General features: G+C 40.6%; 1 protein-coding gene and 1 non-coding gene across 2 annotated transcripts in view; both read right to left on the reverse strand.

The window, feature by feature from the left end:
- LOC124794811 (zinc finger protein 271-like) overlaps positions 1-18,663 on the reverse strand; it is a 100,044-nt gene that overhangs the window by 47,307 nt on the left and 34,074 nt on the right. Inside the window, exons 2-3 of the mRNA XM_047258470.1 lie at positions 18,451-18,663; positions 10,482-10,804 (exon numbers count right to left, since the gene is read on the reverse strand). Coding sequence (XP_047114426.1) covers positions 10,482-10,804; positions 18,451-18,663 — 536 coding nt within the window. The remainder of the gene's footprint in view (positions 1-10,481; positions 10,805-18,450) is intronic.
- On the reverse strand, positions 12,989-13,063 carry Trnas-uga. The gene has a single exon. It is a non-coding gene; the product is annotated as a tRNA-Ser (tRNA).

The following is an 18,663-nucleotide window of genomic DNA, read 5'->3' on the forward strand; positions in this document are numbered from 1 at the left end:
TCATAGAACGATATTTCATGAACATGAGAAAAACAGTATATCAGCAAGTCAGGCATAAAATATCTAGTACACACCTGACTTGCTAATACATTGTTGTTCTCATGTTCATATCATTCTATGACATGATACGATATAAGATGCATTTGGTCAAGGTTCAGTGAAACATACGGCAGAAGGTATGTTATATTCCATGGTATGGAATCCCAGCATACTTGAAGATGTTCTATGCCACTTCTGTTTCTGCCACAACCGAATTCAGGGATTGCCTCATCAGTGTGAAACTGTGTATTCTCCTTTTCCCATGCACACTGCCACGGAGATAGATTATAATACAGGCACTTAACTACTAGTTTCAACTAATAATCAAATGCTTTACCGAGTAAATACACCTATGACAGTGGTGCCAACCCCTGCTGTAGAATTGTCACTTTCACCTGTACTGCCGGATGAAAGCTTGTTAAAACATCATCAGTTCCAAGTAATTTTAGCAGAATCAAAGAAAGTGCACCCAATGGTGTTTATAAAAGCTTTTCGACATGTGTTACTACGTGACTAGACTGAGAGTTAAAAGATGCACTATGTGGTAGGTTTCTTTCAAGGTGATATCTTGTTGTGGGCAGCAGATATAGCTGAAAAGTGTCAAATGTATGCTCAGTCCAAGCAAGATTTCCTTGACAAATTTTGGTCAAATTTGGTGCAGGAGAGGTTAAGACATGAAGTGTTCAATACAGAACCCTATCATATTAAACAAGGGGGTCTACAGAAGTATTTTGAAAAGCATATTAATAAAACCAGATGCCTAAGCAAACCAATTTCCCATGTAGGTATATGAGAGCTATTCAATAAAGAATGATGACAACATACCTTTACTCATACTCATAATTTTGATGATCCTCCTCAAAGTAGTCTCCCATGAATGCTATGCACTTGTCCGAGCATTTCTGCCAGTCTTCAAATAGAAGATGGAAATCATTTTTTGAGACCCCTTCAAAATCGCCTTCACAGCCTTCAGTACTGCTTATGATGATTGATAATGCCTCCCACGAAGGCGTTTCTTCATGTTACGGAACAGAAAAAAGTCACATGGGGCTAAACCCAGACTATGCACTTCACGTTGATTTTTGCAAGATATTCAGCAAGAACATTGACAATATGCGGCCGTGCATTATCGTGGTGCAGCATCCAGCCTGCTTCATGGAAATGCAGTCTTTTGCACCTGATACGGACTTGCAATGTTTTCAGGACATACCTGTAGTACTGTCCAGTTACTGATGTGTGTGCAGGAACAACATGCTGACAAACCATTCCATGAATATCAAAGAATGAGATGACCATAACTTTCCCAGCAGAAGCAACCACTTTTGCTTTTTTGGGGGTTGATGATGAAGGAGATTTCAAGCTTTGCTGTTTGCTCTCAGGATCAAAATGATGTAGCCAAGTTTCATCAGTAGTGATTACATTTGAAAGAAACTCCAGATCTTCCTCTAACATCAACTTTAACTGAATGCAGACCTGCACGCAGACGTACTTTTGTTCGGGAATCATCTTGGAACCCATCACGCACAAACATGTGTCGTGTAATTTTTCTATCCCTGACGTGTGGGTGGCACCCAATGAAATGTTCAGCATTTCAGAAAGTGATCTTAAGGTAATTCGTCAATCCTCTCTCACAATGACAGCAGCAGTGCTGATGTTTTCTTCCAAGCAGTAACTGGAGCACTGGGTCCACCTTCCTTTGAAATTGATTGTTTCCCCTCTTTAAACATTCTAAACCACATTTGAGCTGTGCTGTAGGGAAGATCTGAGATCTGACTCCCCATAGGCCTCCTGTAACATTGTATACGCCTCAGCTGAAGATTTGTTGAGACGAAAGCAGAATTTCAAAGCCACATATTGTTCCTCGAGTGTTACCTCCATTGCAGCGGTAGGCGATACTGAACAGCTCTGTCCTTGTCTGTCTCTCACAGGCAGGAACCAGGAGTCCCAATGATGAAACTACTACGGTGTGTTTGTTGCACATTAAGCTAACAGAATATCAAAGATTAAATTTTAGTGCAGTTATGACCATAAAAAAATTATGATCATTCTTTACTGAACAGCCCTCGTATTACAAATACTTAAAGGAAAATTAACATCGAGCATTCATGAAAAACTTGTCACAGTGCCCGAGTCAGATTTGCAGTACTTTTGTCAGTCTTAGGTTTCACTGATCTTATCCACGAAGACACAAAAGCACTAACAAACAACTTGAAGGTGCAAGCAAATGCAAGAGGTAATGAGAAACATAACAATCGTAATAACAGTAATCACAACTCCAACGGTTGACACCTTCCTCCCAAGATAGACGACAACAACAACAGTAATAATCGAGGAAGTGCGAGTTACCTAATGAATAATAATAATAGTTATGGGGGTAAGAAAGAACAAGGGTACAGGCATGGATATCAGAATAGGGCAGACCATAACAACAAAAGTAATCACAATTCTAATAGTTGGCAAACTGAGCCAGGTAGTATATGGGTTACCAATAATATGAATGATAATTGTGTGCTGAGAAATGGATGACTGGAAACATCCCCAGCCCCCCAATATGGACACAAACTGGCGTAACTGGGGGGCATGCAGTAAATATAACTGAAGTTGCACTTAGCAACAGTGCCATTCAGCTCCAACAGACAGAAAACTAAAATTGGCCATGCTAAGTCCCCCAGCTGTGGTTGGAGGACGAGATGGGGGTGAGATACAATATCAAATCCAATAAGGTGAGCTAGCTACACTACAGAATAAAATGAATACAAAGAAACTAACTTACAAAAGAAAAACAACTAGACACTACCATTAAGTCTAAAAATTAAACAAACTACATTTTTTGAAAACTACTTAAAAACTATGAATATTTATGTCAATTATTTTCAAGCATCTACACTAGGCTACAGGAATACTTACATATAATTACAAAAAATAATATATACACAAAGATACACACAGCAAGCATGTACAAACCTAAATCTACATAAACACAAACAGGTGTCTGTACAAAATACAAAACTACAGAGAAGAAATAAAGATTGGCCTACATGCCATGTTTTAGGGAAAACTCTATGGGTACAAGAGAAGGCAAAAGAGAGTACTACTTCGAGCCATAAAGGCACATGTCTGAAAACTGATTCTAAATATTGTGTCAGCAAAAGAAAATAATGGTAAGTGAGAGCCATACTTCATGAGGCATGATATTTGATGTAACATGGTGTTTCACAAATCCTATTCCAGGTTGTGACTGTGGTATGATTGTCCCATGGGAAATCTTAGTTTTTAAGTAATTCAGAATATATATGAGAAATGATACAAGAGCACATCCCAAATGGTAGTGAGATTTATACATGGTGGTTGGTACCAACAAAGAGGCCAAACCGTGTCATGTTGAGTGAGCGTGTGTGCATGAGTGAGAAAATAATACAGTTGTAATAAATCACATAGAAGTATGACACCCACTCATACCCAATGTCACGGGGTTAACAGTTGAAGCTTTTATAGTTCTGTAACAATAATAAATACAAACCATGTAGTATAAGCTCAGAGTTAAGACCTTGAGTTATCACCCTCTTTCAGGTGTAATTAGAACTAAAGACAGTAAAATGAGGGAATGAACAAACTTTCGAATGTGAACGCCTATAGTACATAAATGCTTCACAACACAAATGCACTCTACTTAAATAAATCTGGGGTATAACCTGTGGCACGAGACTACCCATATGGGTTATGTGGATTGAATACAAACATACATTTTCAGGATTATGTAAGACCGTCTGAAATTGTCACATGTCACACCAGCAACACATGGTATTGAACAAGTGAAATGGCTAATATTCATAGTAGTTAATTTATTTCTTCTCTTACATGTAAGTAGAAACGATTTTCTCCATAGGCAGTTGATATGCCTATTCTTTTCTTGCATATTGCATCAAAAGTAGAACTTAGCCTCAAAAGTGTAGATGGAACGAAATCTCACCTTTGTTTTACAGTGAGTACTCTACGACTGGAAAACAGCACATGTGAGTCCCGTACATAAGAAAGGTAAAAGACTGGACCTGCTAACTTACACATCAATATTCTTAACACTGGTTTGCTGCACAATTCTTGAATGTACTCTGAGTTCGAATATATTAATTTCTTTGAGACAGAAAAGCTGATGGCCACAAATCCACATGGATTTAAAAGCACTGCTCATATGAAACTCAGCTTTCCCTTTTCTCACAATATCCTGCAAACCATGGATGAAGGACACCATATTACTAGATTTCAGAAAACACCTGAGGTGGTGCCCCACTGCCCACTGCTAACTAGGGTCTGAGTATATGGAATAGGTTTTCAGATATGTGACTGGCTGAAAGACTTGTCCTTGATGGTGAGCGCTCATAAGTGACAAGGGTATTGCCAGTAGTGCCGCAGGGAGTTCGCTAGGACTGCTCAAAATTTCTATTTGGTGTGTTGATTGATAACTTGCCCTAAAGGGAGAAAAATGTAAGATAATGCAGATGATTAGGAAAAACAGTCCTCTGATATTCAAATACGGGATTAATGGTGTGCTGCTTGACACAGCCACATTGACTAAATATCAAGGTGTAACACTGGAAAGCTATATGAAATGGATGAGCATGTAAGGGAAGTAGCAGAAAGACAAATGGCCAACTTCGGTTCGCAGGGAGAATTTCGGAAAAGTGTAGCTCATCTATACAGGAGGCCGTATATAGAACAGTAGTGCGATTTGGTCTTGAGGAGGGTCCTACTGCTCCGGTCTTTGGAATCCCACCAAGCTGGGCTAAAGGAAAACATTGAAGCAACTCAAAGGCGTGCTGCTAGATTTGTTACCAAAACATTCAATCAATGTACTACTATTAGGGAGATGCTTCATGAACTCAAATGGAAATCCCTGAAAGGAAGCTGACATTCTTTTCACAAAACACCACTGAGAAAATTTAAGGAACCGGCATTTGCTGCGAACTGCAGAGCAACTGGCTGCAGAATGATTCTACTGCTGCTGATACATTTCACGTAAGTCTCTCAAAGACAAGATAGGACAAATTAGGGCTCGTTCAGAAGCATATAGTCATTTTTCCCTTGCTCTATTTGTGAATGGAACAGAAGAGGAAATGACAAGTAGTGATACAATGTACTTTCCACCATGCATCATACAGTGCTTTTGTGGAGTACATATGTATGTAGATGTAGACATTTTTTCAAAACATTCTAAAACACTTATTTTTTAAAATAAATTTCAATTTTTAAATTTTCCAAAGATTATAAATATGTTGTGATTTAATAAACATAAAGCACAAACAAGAATGCATTGTCATTCAGCCGCAAAAAATGACGTCATGCAAGTGGCAACTGTTCTTGCCAACCATTGTTGCAGGTCATTGGAAAAACAGTGCATATACCTTTCAAGGATAGCAAGGAGAATTTCTCCAGTAATGACTACTGAAAGAATTTCAAGAGCATGTGTTTTTCAATGCAAACCCGAAATTTTAGGTACCCCCATAAGAAATAATCACATGGAGAAAGATCTGGAGATCGAGAAGGCCACTCCACCTCTCCACGCAAAGAAATGAGGCAACCTGGAAAATGTTCCTTTAGGAAAGCTATGAGTGGTCTTGAGGCACAGGAAGTAGCCCCATCCTGTTGAAACCAAACATTATTGAGGTCAATCAGCTATCTTCTCAGTTCTATAATAAAAAATTCTCGCAACATTGTGAGATAACGTTGCAAGTTGACAAGTCAGTGTGTCCACTTTCTCAGAAAAAGTAAGCACCAATGATGCTAAATCAGGCTACTCCAAGATTTCCAGCGTCCTTTTGGGAAACATATGCTGCCATGTATAGACATTTTGCTTCAGTTGTTGAACCACCATGATTTTAAAAGGATGAAAGTGGAGGTCAAATTGCAAAATGCAGTGAATTGACATAGATTGTTGAGTTTTGTCTATGTTTTCTGCTGTTCTAACTGTTCGAATGCCACCCCGTGCTGTTCCAGGTCTCACCATTCCTCTCATTCTGCTGTTGTTGAACCACTTTATTACTGTTGTGCAAGGTGGGACAACACCATTTCGACCAACACTGAGCTCACTGTGAAATCTTTCCTGCATTTGCACTACTGAATGAATGGTTGCAACAAAAGTGTCCCATACACAAAGACCCATTGTTCAATTGACCAACGACCCATGGTTACTGAAACGGCAACTAATAACGAATATATATCAACTACTACACATGTGCTAGTTCTCCCACCACTTAAGTTATGGCAAATTCTAAAACGTAACATCTCCCTGCCAGACCCTGTACAGTTAATGGTCTTGAGTCGGCCCAGTTGAGAAGAATTACGAACAGAAGGTTACACTGTGATGTCTGCAGAGATTCTTGCACGACCAATACATGGCTATCAACTAAATGGACTAAAAGTTTTAGTTACAGCCACCTTAGGCGTCCATACAGCACAAAGGGAGGGGGAAGGTCTCCCTCCTGGAATCAGGAGAATAGACTTTTTATTTATTTTAGAATTCTGGCACATTTCTAGGAACGATTGGGCTTCTAAAAAGCTGCAAATCTAGCATAGTCACGCACAACAGGAAATACTGTGACTTTAGAATCACTACATAATTTGTCATTGGTTGCTTACTACACTGTTGATGAGAAATTATGCGGTTTGATTGGTACAAAGGCAGTTCCTATAATGTCCTGCAGGCAAAGGGAATACGAACTATTATGGACCACAGATGAAGGAATCCTCAAACTTTTATCTGTCACTTGCTCATACAGCTTTTATAGAGCTGCAGAAAAACACCAGTTTAACACATAAAAATGGAGTCATGTCAATCACCAGGACACCAGTGGTACATGAATATGGAGGTGGTGGTTGTGTCTATGGCTGGCATCCAACCGTAATTGCCACATGTGCAATAGTAGTTTATCTCTTGTCCGTTGGTGAACAATGATTGCCTGCAGAGACTACAATCAGTTTTACATGACACAACCATTGTAGCAGACCCTAAAGCAAATGAACTTTTATATTGTAAGTGTAATTATCTATACTTCATATGTTAATCCAAATGCAACAGTCAGAATAAGAATAGTTCTATTTTCTGTGCAAGACAAGGGAAAAAGACTGAAATCTGAAGCTCAGAAAAATGTTCTACAAAGCTGGCATCTTCTTGATCTCTACAGGGAGCAATATATCACAACATACAGCAACAGAATTATGAATTCTGTCACTGATTTGACATTACTGCATAATGTGTCAGACTGGGAAGACTAGGACAGTCTAGAGTCAGTCATAGCATGTAAAGTTCTACAGGTCAATGTGAGTGTGGTTTTTGAAAATTTACCATTTTTATCTTGTCAATGGTTGGGGCTGGGACACAAATTATGCAAACTATCCAAACAGTATATCTTCCAAAACACAGATGTTAAAACTTTAATCATGCCGGCTGATGGAATATGAAAACAACTCAATAAAATCATTAACATGATCAGATACGGAGCTTCGCAAGGAAAAAAAGGGCCAATGATGAAAAAGTGTATTTTAAAGGTAATTTCATGTTTCTTTGAGGAGTATTACTGATATACATGACTGGGAAAAAATTAGTACACTCTTCTAGAGGTTTCCAATTCACTCAAGATTTATTGTTGCAACTGTGCATTTGGAATACATGAACGGATTACATTTACAGATCAATAGCACAAGTGGTTTGAGGGACCAGGTATCAACCCATGCTGAAACACCCAGTTAGTATATGGTGTAGCCTCCACGGGTTGTAACGCAGATGCTCACTCTGGCATCCAGTCAATCTTACAGATGGTGAGTACCGTCCTGGGATATGTTATTTCTTGCCTGCTCGATCTGTGCATGTAGTTCTGTAAGAGTAGTCGGTTGACAAGTTACGTAAGTGACTTCTCGTCCCATAATATCCCACACGTGCTCAATTTGAGAGAAGTCTGGAGATCATGCTGGCCAGGAAAGCTGCTGTACATCTTGCAGAGTATATCGAGTTTCACGGGCAGTGTGTGGGCGAACATCATCCTGCTGGAACAACACATCACCTTCCTCTTGCAAGAACGGCAGAAGAACGAGTCTAACAACGTTATGCACATACCGAGTGCTGGTTAGCACACCCTCCAGAAACAACGAAGGTGTACAAGAGTTATAGCTTATCGCACCCCACACCATAAGGCCTGGGGGTGGGGCCAGCGTGTCTCGAATGAAGACACACTACAAGACAGCACTCACCAGGTCTACGTTGTATGCACAAGTGATCATTTGCACACGAGTAGAATCCGCTTTCATCACAGAAGACCACGGTCCACCATTCCATCTTATAAGTGGTCCTCTGATGCCACCAGTCGAGCCGTGCGTGTCGATGCTGTGGCACGAGTCAAAGATGGGCTAGACGTGTGCTTGCCGGTAGTCCCCCTGCCAATAACCAGTTCGCTACAGTTTGTATTTACACATATGGGCCCACAGCTCTCTCATCTCTGCTGTTGTAGCTGGATGACCTGCAAATGTTGCCCTTACAATAAGATGATCCTAGCAGGTGTCTGTGCTGCACGGACATCTAGAACCTCATCTACATTAACGTTCGCGTGACCACTGACACCAGCATCATTGCACAACTGAAGCAGCACATCCAAATTGTATGGAAGGACCGACCCACCACAGGGAAGGTCACAATTAGACCCTATTCAAACTCACTCAATTGGCTGTAGAAAAACATGAGTGTATCTCAATAGCATGGTTGCCTGCTTGCTTTAGATGTTCGCACTACAATGAGCCTTCTGGCTGTGAGCATTCTCTATGAAAGTGTAGACAAAGATGGCGCTCTGATAGCTATGCTGCTACACTATCTGTTGGCACACAATATTGAAACCATTATCAGTACATACTATCCCTCGGTTCTAAATTGATGTCATCTTTCCAGGTCCAGGTGTCTAGCCCCCCCCCCCCCCCCTCCTCCCCTTCTTCCCACCGGCAATGTATATTTCTAGTTCTAGCTGTTCTTAGTGATACCCAACTGGACTTCCTCAGCCATTCTGATCTTTTCTCATTTCAGGTTTTTGCTTTTTATTTTTGACCTCAACTTATTAGCTGATGATTAAAAATACCTTTGTGAACATTTTTTGGCTTCGTTTCCTAACTGAATGTATGTGGTGCATTTTATTATACAGGATGTAATTCAAATTGTTAACTCAAGAAACACATCATCCGTAATAGTGTCAGTAATATGAAAAGATCTATTTCACATGTCAGAATGGAATATGCTTATCTTTTAGGTATCACAAGCAGATAACTATTACTCCTGTGAGATACAATGAATTTTCTGTTCCTTTTGCAAGGTTTAGTTCTTGCAGAATGGCACATTTTCAATTTCATAGAATCAGTATTATAAAAAAAAATGGTCATTTTTAGAAATTTGCCCCTTTTGGATAATTTTTTGCACATGCCCATGGTTTTAGCTCCAGTGAGAAAGAATCTTGTCCTTGAAGACCACTACCACTACCACTACCACTACCACCACCACCACCACCACCACCACCATTACCAACTCTCAACAGGCATAATGAATGAACATTACATTGTGTGAGGTACTGCTGTGTTAATTCATCAGGGCAAGTGTATGAAAAATATCAATTTGAAAGATTATTTCATTGTGTGAAAAAGTAATGTACTTCAGGGGAAATCCTGAAAATATATAACAAAGAAAAGGAAAGCTAAGGCATCAATACTAATCTAGATTTTATACTTCACAGAAATGGATTAGGACAGCATGAAATTAACTGGCTTGATTTCAAAGCCTGTTCACAAGCTCCTATCTCTTCAATTAGAGATACTTGCTGCTCAGGTATATAGCAACTGCCTAGTATTCTTCCGCACATAAACATCCAACAAAATGGACAAAAAGTAAATTGTGAAATCTAAGAATGAAGGTCAGTTGACACGTTTTCCACTGTGTTTTGCTTTCTTTCTTATGAAAAACACATTTCATCCTTCCATTTTCTATTTTGTTTTTAAAATAAGAGACTATTAAACTGCAAGACTGTTAAACTTATTTATTTAAAGAGATTTTAGTTTGTTTTTTCTCTTCTATTCTATTCTATTCTATTCTATTCTGGAGGCCTTTCAACCAGTCAGCCCTAGGAAAAGAATGCAAGCATTCTTCTTAGTCACTTCCACCTCCCACTCATAACGCTCATCTGGCATGTGGTGATTTCTGCCATTTTTTAAAATCATTCAACACATTCTATTTCTCATAATATCACTTACAGGGCTACTCAGGCTAAAGCAGCAGTCGAGATCTATGGGGTACAGAAAACAGTACACAAGGGTACCTGCGCTAAGACCACACAGCACCAAGCATCAGATCTGAGTTATCAAAACAAAACAGTAGTTCAAATGTGTATCCATCTCCCAAACATAAAATACATCTCACTTACCCAACAAGCCCATTCTGCACTACTTCCTGTTTGTCAGCTTCTATTCTGTTGTCACTACATGCCTGATTGTTTAGTTCACTACTTATGCAAGTTATTTCATTTTCACCATGTCTGAATATATTATCTCCTTCACTACTGCTATTTCTTGCCTTTACATCTGGTGCAACATCATGAACATCCACAGCATGGGTTTCATCAAATGGTGTATGCTTGACAATCTCCATCTGCTCATTTTGGTCTCCTGGCCAATGTCCTGATAATGTAATGCACCCACCATACGACTGCACAGGATTGTCCATCGATTCAGATCCGTGTTTCTTGTCCTGGAGAACATTTTACAAAACATTGTAACACAATTTGCAAGAGGTAGTGAGACCATGTATTCCACTTCAAATATACAAGAAAAGTAAAACTGAGAACTTAATATTACTGAGAAATATGCACAGGGTAAGAAAATGCAATTTTTATGTTTTTTCAGTGAACTTACAATTTTTATTGTCATTCACTTACAAAAAACAAGGATTAATGAGCCATCCTGGTAACACATTAAAACCTTCTCCCTAGCCAGTTAGTGAGCAAGACTGACACCTGATAAAGTTTTCAAAGTCGTACTACAGTCAGGTAAAATAGAGCACATATCAGTTGATAGATTAATCTTTACCCTCTTGTCTGAAAATGAAATATACATTCATTTAAAATGTTGTAGTCTGTAATTTGTACAGCATAAGCAACAGACACTGGAGGGTCCTCCCACACCTAGAGGGTCCTCCCAACAGAGCAGCAAGCCATGCATCATCTGACTGTACCCTATTCAAAGGATAATGAGAAGTATTTCAAGTTGACTCAACGGCTGGAAGGAAGTATGCCATGACCGAATAATTGGTTTGCAGGTAGAGAAGGGAGTCCTGGATACATTTGTCTGCTGCATACATATGTTTAAAAGGTTTCTACGCACCTAGAGTGTTGGAACAGATGATACACTTCTCAGCACAGGTATATCCCATATGCTCCAGCGGCCTCACAGCTGCATGTAACACCATATCACACACAACAAATTCATTTGGTACACAGATCTCGGGAACTTGCTCAGAGTACACCATCGAGCAGCCAAGAAAATGTCATGCTTAGATTTGTCTGTAAATACAGCTACATAGTTGTGGCACTCATTTAAAATTTAATTACAACTAGAATTAAAAACATATGCTGGAGTGCAGTATCAAATTAGCTTCCATAAGGAAAGTGGAATGTGCACGACAACTGTGAAATAACTTTCAAAATGATAGAGAGCAGCAACCAGTAGTCGTTAGCAGCAATCAGTATCATTTCCATTCCATCTTTATTAGAGCATATCCAGATTTCGTCTAGTAACTAGCCATTATCAATGCAGTATTTCTGAGTTGTTATACATGCCCTACTATGTGTACATCTGTTTTTCAGGCTCTTGTCACAGTTCAGTATCTCATGTACTCTACTAAGCCAAAAATTATTCTGAGCCTCTTCAGAGCCAAGGTGGCAGTTGGTGCCAACCCTAGGACAGTGCTAGTATTTGACTAACACCAAGTGCCACAAAATCATGCTTGTCACAGATCCCAAAATCCCATACAACTTGCAGATGATCTGTAAAAATTGCTTTCATGGGAGGGCCTGCAACAGTTTGGTATGTCACTGAATCTGTAATAACAGAGAACCTATAAGCACAATGCACAATAAGGAGCTGCCACCAGATGACAAGTGATACACAACTTAAAACCAAATATGATGCCCAAATACTGCCCCCAATCTTTGAAATTTAAAACTGTATCCCTCACTTGCATAGTGGCAATGGGATGCTGGATCCAGGTGGTGGTATCAGCAGTCTTGGCATATTGCTTTACCATTGTTTGGAAATGTCTCTGGGTGGTGTTTGAAGGCACCCCATTTCAGTACGGAGGTCATAGGTGGCCTACTTTCCCTTCTGATAGCTTCTGCTAAGCTGGTGGAACTGTTTAATGAGTTCAGAAAATCCTGCTATGATCTCTTCTTATTCTTAATAATAGCGATATTTGCCCCTCACTAATCAAGAAGTTACGGCATTCTCTGCAGTTGATCAGTATCTAAACATGCACAGTGCCGCCCACATGACCCTGATTGCAGAGCAGCACTGTTCCCTCCACTGAGACACAAGCAGTCTTTGTATACGGCCTGCAGACTTTGAAATGGCTGCATCAATGGCCTGGTGGATCACCATCACAATGTGATCCATCCATTCCTGGATGCTGTCCCAAACTCAAACTGTACAGCATGCACTTAGGCTTTCTGAGCACACACTTTAGTGCCTTACTTCCTGGTATTCTTTGATTCAAGAGATGTATGCACGTGAGGATGTATGTTCTGGAGTCCAAAGCACTGACTACACACCCCTGAGTAGATTTTTGTGAGAGCAGGAAAATATGTTGTGATGCAGAATGAGATTTTCACTCTGCAGCGGAGTGTGCGCTGATATGAAACTTCCTGGCAGATTAAAACTGTGTTCCGGACCGAGACTCGAACTCGGGACCTCTGCCTTTCACGGGCAAGTGCTCTACCAACTGAGCTACCCAAGCACGACCCACAGCCCGTCCTCACAGCTATACTTCTGCCAGAACCTCGTCTCCTACCTTCCAAACTTTACAGAAGCTCTCCTGCAAACCTTGCAGAACTAGCACTCCTGAAAGAAAGGATATTGCGGAGATGAGACATGGCTTAGCCACAGCCTGGGGGATGTTTCCAGAATGAGATTTTCACTCTGCAGCGGAGTGTGCACTGATATGAAACTTCCTGGCAGGTTTGCAGGAGAGCTTCTGTAAAGTCTGGAAGGTAGGAGACGAGGTACTGGCAGAAGTAAAGCTGTGAGGACGGGCCGTGGGTCGTGCTTGGGTAGCTCAGTTGGTAGGGCACTTGCCCGCGAAAGGCAAAGGTCCCGAGTTCGAGTCTCGGTCCGGCACACAGTTTTAATCTGCCAGGAAGTTTCATGTTGTGATGCCTATGGCAGAGAATGACCATGTTCAGCAGGCATAATTCTTCTGAAGAAATTAGGTTCTCAACAGCTCGATTCTGGAGACACGTGGTCATAGATCCCCACAGTACATAAGTGCAATAAATTTCCCACAAAGGATGAACAGATGGAAAACCTGTTCAATAAGATCACTGAGAGCCTCAGGAACAAAGTTGTCACTTGGGGAAAGTATAAGGAGCATGTTGTACTTTCATCACACACTAGTGTAGAATTTGTTGGCAAGATGGTGTTAAGGAGGAGAGGCATGGAGTAGTACTTGTCACTAACAAATATGGCCACACCAACTTTAGCTCTCTCCCCACTGAGTTCATCTTTCTGTGGAGACTGTAACTCCTAAATGCAAGTTTTCTTAAAGAGAAGGGGTCTGCCCTGTGTCTCGTGAATGTAGGCAGTAGCATCACCTTATTTTCCTTCTGAATTTTTTGCAGCTTTCATTCTGTGCTGTGTGATGCCAGAGTAATTTATGTAGAGTTCTGGAAGGAAGGAAGTTGTTCTTGTTTCATGAGCTACTTCACCTTGTCTGCCACACACTGCTTGCAAAGTGCAGACAACAGATGTATGATCATATCACTGCCACCTGAAATGTCACAGAAGGTTTGGAAGATGATATGGCTGCACTTTCAGCCACAGAAATCCTGCCTTAATATACAGTGAAAGGTTTGGTCAGTCGAAAGTTTTTCTTTTTTCTTTTTCTTTTTTTTTTTTTTTTTTTTTTTTTTTTTTACGAGATTCATTATGTTACTTACACCTCTTACTCTTTCATTAGAAAATTCCATCAGCTATTTCTTCTTTGTCATATTCATAACATGACAACAGATCACACCTCTGCTTGATTTAAGGCAGCTGTGATTTTTTTCTTTAAAAAAAAAAACCACACACACACACTTTTATTAATTTTTCAGTATAATGATACGTTCTAGTGCTTTCCAAATAAGGGGATTCCTTTTTTAAATGACCCTTTTCCACTCTTAATAATTGTACATACATTTTGATACAGCTTGACCCTGTTACTATTTGTTAGAGAAATTGTCGAATGCTCTGGAAGATTAGCCTCTCGATCTCTTTTTGGTGGTCGTGTGTTGGGTACAACCAGTGGATCACCTGACACACTGGAGGACTTTGTAAAGATTGAATCACCAGCCACTTCAGTTCCACGAGCAGCTAGGAAAATAAAGATTCGCCCAGACAGTGCTCAGCATGCCTGGGTAAGCCTCATACAATTGAGGTGTAGCAGGTTCACTGGAAGTTGCCTGCTCACGACTACACCACCACTACAGCTACCCACCCCATCAGCACGCAGCATGCCTCATTAAGTTTTAATATACACCATTTTTGCAATCTGGGCAGTGATGCAGTCCACCTCTGTCATGCACAAGTGGCCACTGAAGCGTGCACAGAGCTTATGGTTACAGAAGACTGGCAGCACTCACCATTCCCCAGCTCAGGAACACCAGGCACACCAATGGTGGCACAGCTCCCCAAGTTGCTCGCCATCTGGCACGACCTAGGAGGCAGGTGTAGCTTATCAAATGCCACAAAGAATTATTCCCCTCGAATAGTTATTACCATTTTTGGTGAATATAAGTACCTGTAGCAGACAGCATAAACAAATCTGAATATCTCAATTTTGCTCCCACCAGTTTACAACTGAGGTAAACAGATTTATCTTAGTATGCCACATGGCATACATACAGCCCCCTTCCCTTAACTCTCCACCGACTTCAAACCAGTGTGTAGCTCTCAGACTCCGATGATGAAGTTATAAACGCTCTACTAAAGTACAGTGGAAGCTACATATCTTGTGTGTGTTATGTGGCAGAGTTAATAAGAGTTTTATTTAGTTTAAAGGATGGAAGGAAACTTAGGAGTTTAACATATCATAAATGTTTGCCTTAAGTGATTCAGGAAACTGATGGAAAGCCAACATTACGATGGCCAGACACAGACTTGAACCTTGTTCCTCATTAATATGAATTCAGTGCCCTCAACTGCAACACCTCATTCAATTTAATTAAGATCAAACTGAGCTAGTTATGTAAGGTCATCAGAGCTAATTATGGCCCCCGGTTTTGAGTCAAGTGGAAAGCCTGCACCAAAGATTCAATGATTCTGTGACAAGTTAGGTTTAGAGTTTCTACACTCTGACCATAGGACTGAGAAGCATCCGAGTGTGGGTTGTAGAGAAGGCGTTTCTTAAGATTAGGTGACTCCCCATGCAGTCCAGATAACAATAGGTGTAGGAGACCCCAAAGTATTATGCCTCCTCCCCTTTTTACAAGTGAAAGTATTAAAATCACAGTGATCAGCTATCAATGTATTCACAACTAAGTTCCAAGTTTGAAGCATTCCAAAGAAGCAATAGATCTCTCATAACACTAGAGACAGAAAGCTAGTTAAAATTTAAAACTGATAACAGTGAGATTTATGGGAAAAATCTAACTTAATATCAAAAGGATAGGCGTATGGGAAATGGAGATGATGTATTCGTCACAGGAGACAAGAAGCTCAAACCCACTGAGACAAACGTTGAAGCACTGGCAATAGTCAGTAACAAGGCTGGGCACACACTTGTAACTGCATCTTTCAACTGACCACCAGACTCGCTTCCCAAATGTAGCCAAAGACTTTAGTGAAAACCTTAGCTTACTAATACAGGGTATTATAAAAAGGTACGGCCAAACTTTCAGGAAACATTCCTCACACACAAAGAAAGAAAATATGTTATGTGGGCATGTGTCCGGAAACGCTTACTTTCAATGTTAGAGCTTATTTTATTACTTCTCTTCAAATCACATTAATCATGAAATGGAAACACACAGCAACAGAACGTACCAGGGTGACTTCAAACACTTTGTTACAGGAAATGTTCAAAATGTCCTCCATTAGTGAGGATACATACATCCACCATCCGTCGCATGGAATCCCTGATGATGCACTGATGCAGCCCTGGAGAATGGCGTATTGTATCGCAGCCGTCCACAATATGAGCACGAAGAGTCTCTAAATTTGGTACCGGGGTTGCATAGACAAGAGCTTTCAAATGCCCCCATAAATGAAAGTCAAGAGGGTTGAGGTCAGGAGAGCGTGGAGGCCATGGAATTGGTCCGCCTCTACCAATCCATCAGTCACCGAATCTGTTGTTGAGAAGCATACAAACACTTCGACTGAAATGTGCAGGAGCTCCATTGTGCATGAACCACATATTGTGTTGTACTTGTAAAGGCACATGTTCTAGCAGCACAGGTAGAGTATCCCGTATGAAATCATGATAACGTGCTCCATTGAGCGTAGGTGGAAGAACATGGGGCCCAATCAAGACATCACCAACAATGCCTGCCCAAACGTACACATAAAATCTGTGTTGATGACGTGATTTCACAATTGCGTGCGGATTCTCGTCAGCCCACACATGTTGATGGTGAAAATTTACAATTTGATCACGTTGGAATGAAGCCTCATCCGTAAAGAGAACATTTGCACTGAAATGAGGATTGACACATTGTTGGATGAACCATTCGCAGAAGTGTACCCGTGGAGGCCAATCAGCTGCTGATAGTGCCTGCACACGCTGTACATGGTACAGAAACAACTGGTTCTCCCGTAGCACTCTCCATACAGTGACGTAGTCAACGTTACCTTGTACAGCAGTAACTTCTCTGACGCTGACATTAGGGTTATCGTCAACTGCACGAAGAACTGCCTCGTCCATTGCAGGTGTCCTCGTCGTTCTAGGTCTTCCCCAGTCACGAGTCATAGGCTGGACTGTTCCATGCTCCCTAAGACGCCGATCAATTGCTTCGAACGTTTTCCTGTCGGGACACCTTCGTTCTGGAAATCTGTCTCGATACAAACGAACGTACCGCGCCACGGCTATTGCCCCGTGCTAATCCATATATCAAATGGGCATCTTCCAACTCTGCATTTGTAAACATTGCACTGACTGCAAAACCACGTTCGTGATGAACACTAACCTGTTGATGCTACGTACTGATGTGCTTGATGCTAGTACTGTAGAGGAGTGAGTCGCATGTCAACACAAGCACCGAAGTCAACATTACCTTCCTTCAATTGGGCCAACTGGCGGTGAATCGAGGAAGTACAGTACATACTGACGAAACTAAAATGAGCTCTAACATGGAAATTAAGCGTTTCCGGACGCATGTCCACATAACATCTTTTCTTTATTTGTGTGTGAGGAATGTGTCCTGAAAGTTTGGCCGTACCTTTTTGTAACACCCTGTATAAATGTCCCTGTCACAATGTCATCATTGGAGGACATGTTAATCATCTAGCAATGAATTATAACAATTACATTTGTGTAAGTGGTGGGCATGGTAAGGCTTGTACCATACTGACTGACTTCTCTGAAAGCCACCCAGGACAGATAATTCGGAAGCCCACTCATGATGGATATACATTAGACTCAATGACAACAAAACATGCCTACATTGAAGTTGGCATCAGTGATCATTAGGCAGTTGTAACAGCAGTGATTATCAAAGTACACAGGGCAACTACAAGTAGAAAAATTTACATAAACACTAAAACTAAATAAAGAAGCAGCACAAGGAGAAACTAGAAACATTTAGTTCTGGCCGGGAGTGTGTAGAAGAACTGTGGCTCAAGTTTAATTCTTTCAGAATTATGTCATCCTCTCCCCTACACGACCATGCCCTTAGATACTTCTAGTACAAGAACTGTAAATTTCCTGATTATTATTTTGCTTCAGTACAAACACAGTATTGGGTTATCATGCAGTGCTGTTACTACTAAAACTGGGGGAAGAAGCTCTCTCCTGTAGTTCTATGTGATGAATTCTCAAGATAAGTATATAAGCAATACTGAGACATAGCAGGTTACTCCCAGGTAAATATAGTTACTATTGGAAGATAAGGCTATAAGACAAAGATATTTGTATTATGGATATGTACTTACAGGATGACATGTTTCTTTCCCACCAATTACAATTACTTCATCTTCAACTATAGACAGATATTTATCTATTACTGGGTCACTCCTCTTCTGGTTCATAGCCTTCTTCAACTGTTGAAATGCACTGAACACGTCACAACGGAATTCATAGCTTTGTTCGAGCTTGTATAGACATCTGTGACAAATAAGTTTGGACAAAGGATCTGTCTCATAAAC

This window comes from Schistocerca piceifrons, chromosome 4 (genome assembly GCF_021461385.2).
Source record: "Schistocerca piceifrons isolate TAMUIC-IGC-003096 chromosome 4, iqSchPice1.1, whole genome shotgun sequence".
NCBI lineage: Eukaryota > Metazoa > Arthropoda > Insecta > Orthoptera > Acrididae > Schistocerca > Schistocerca piceifrons.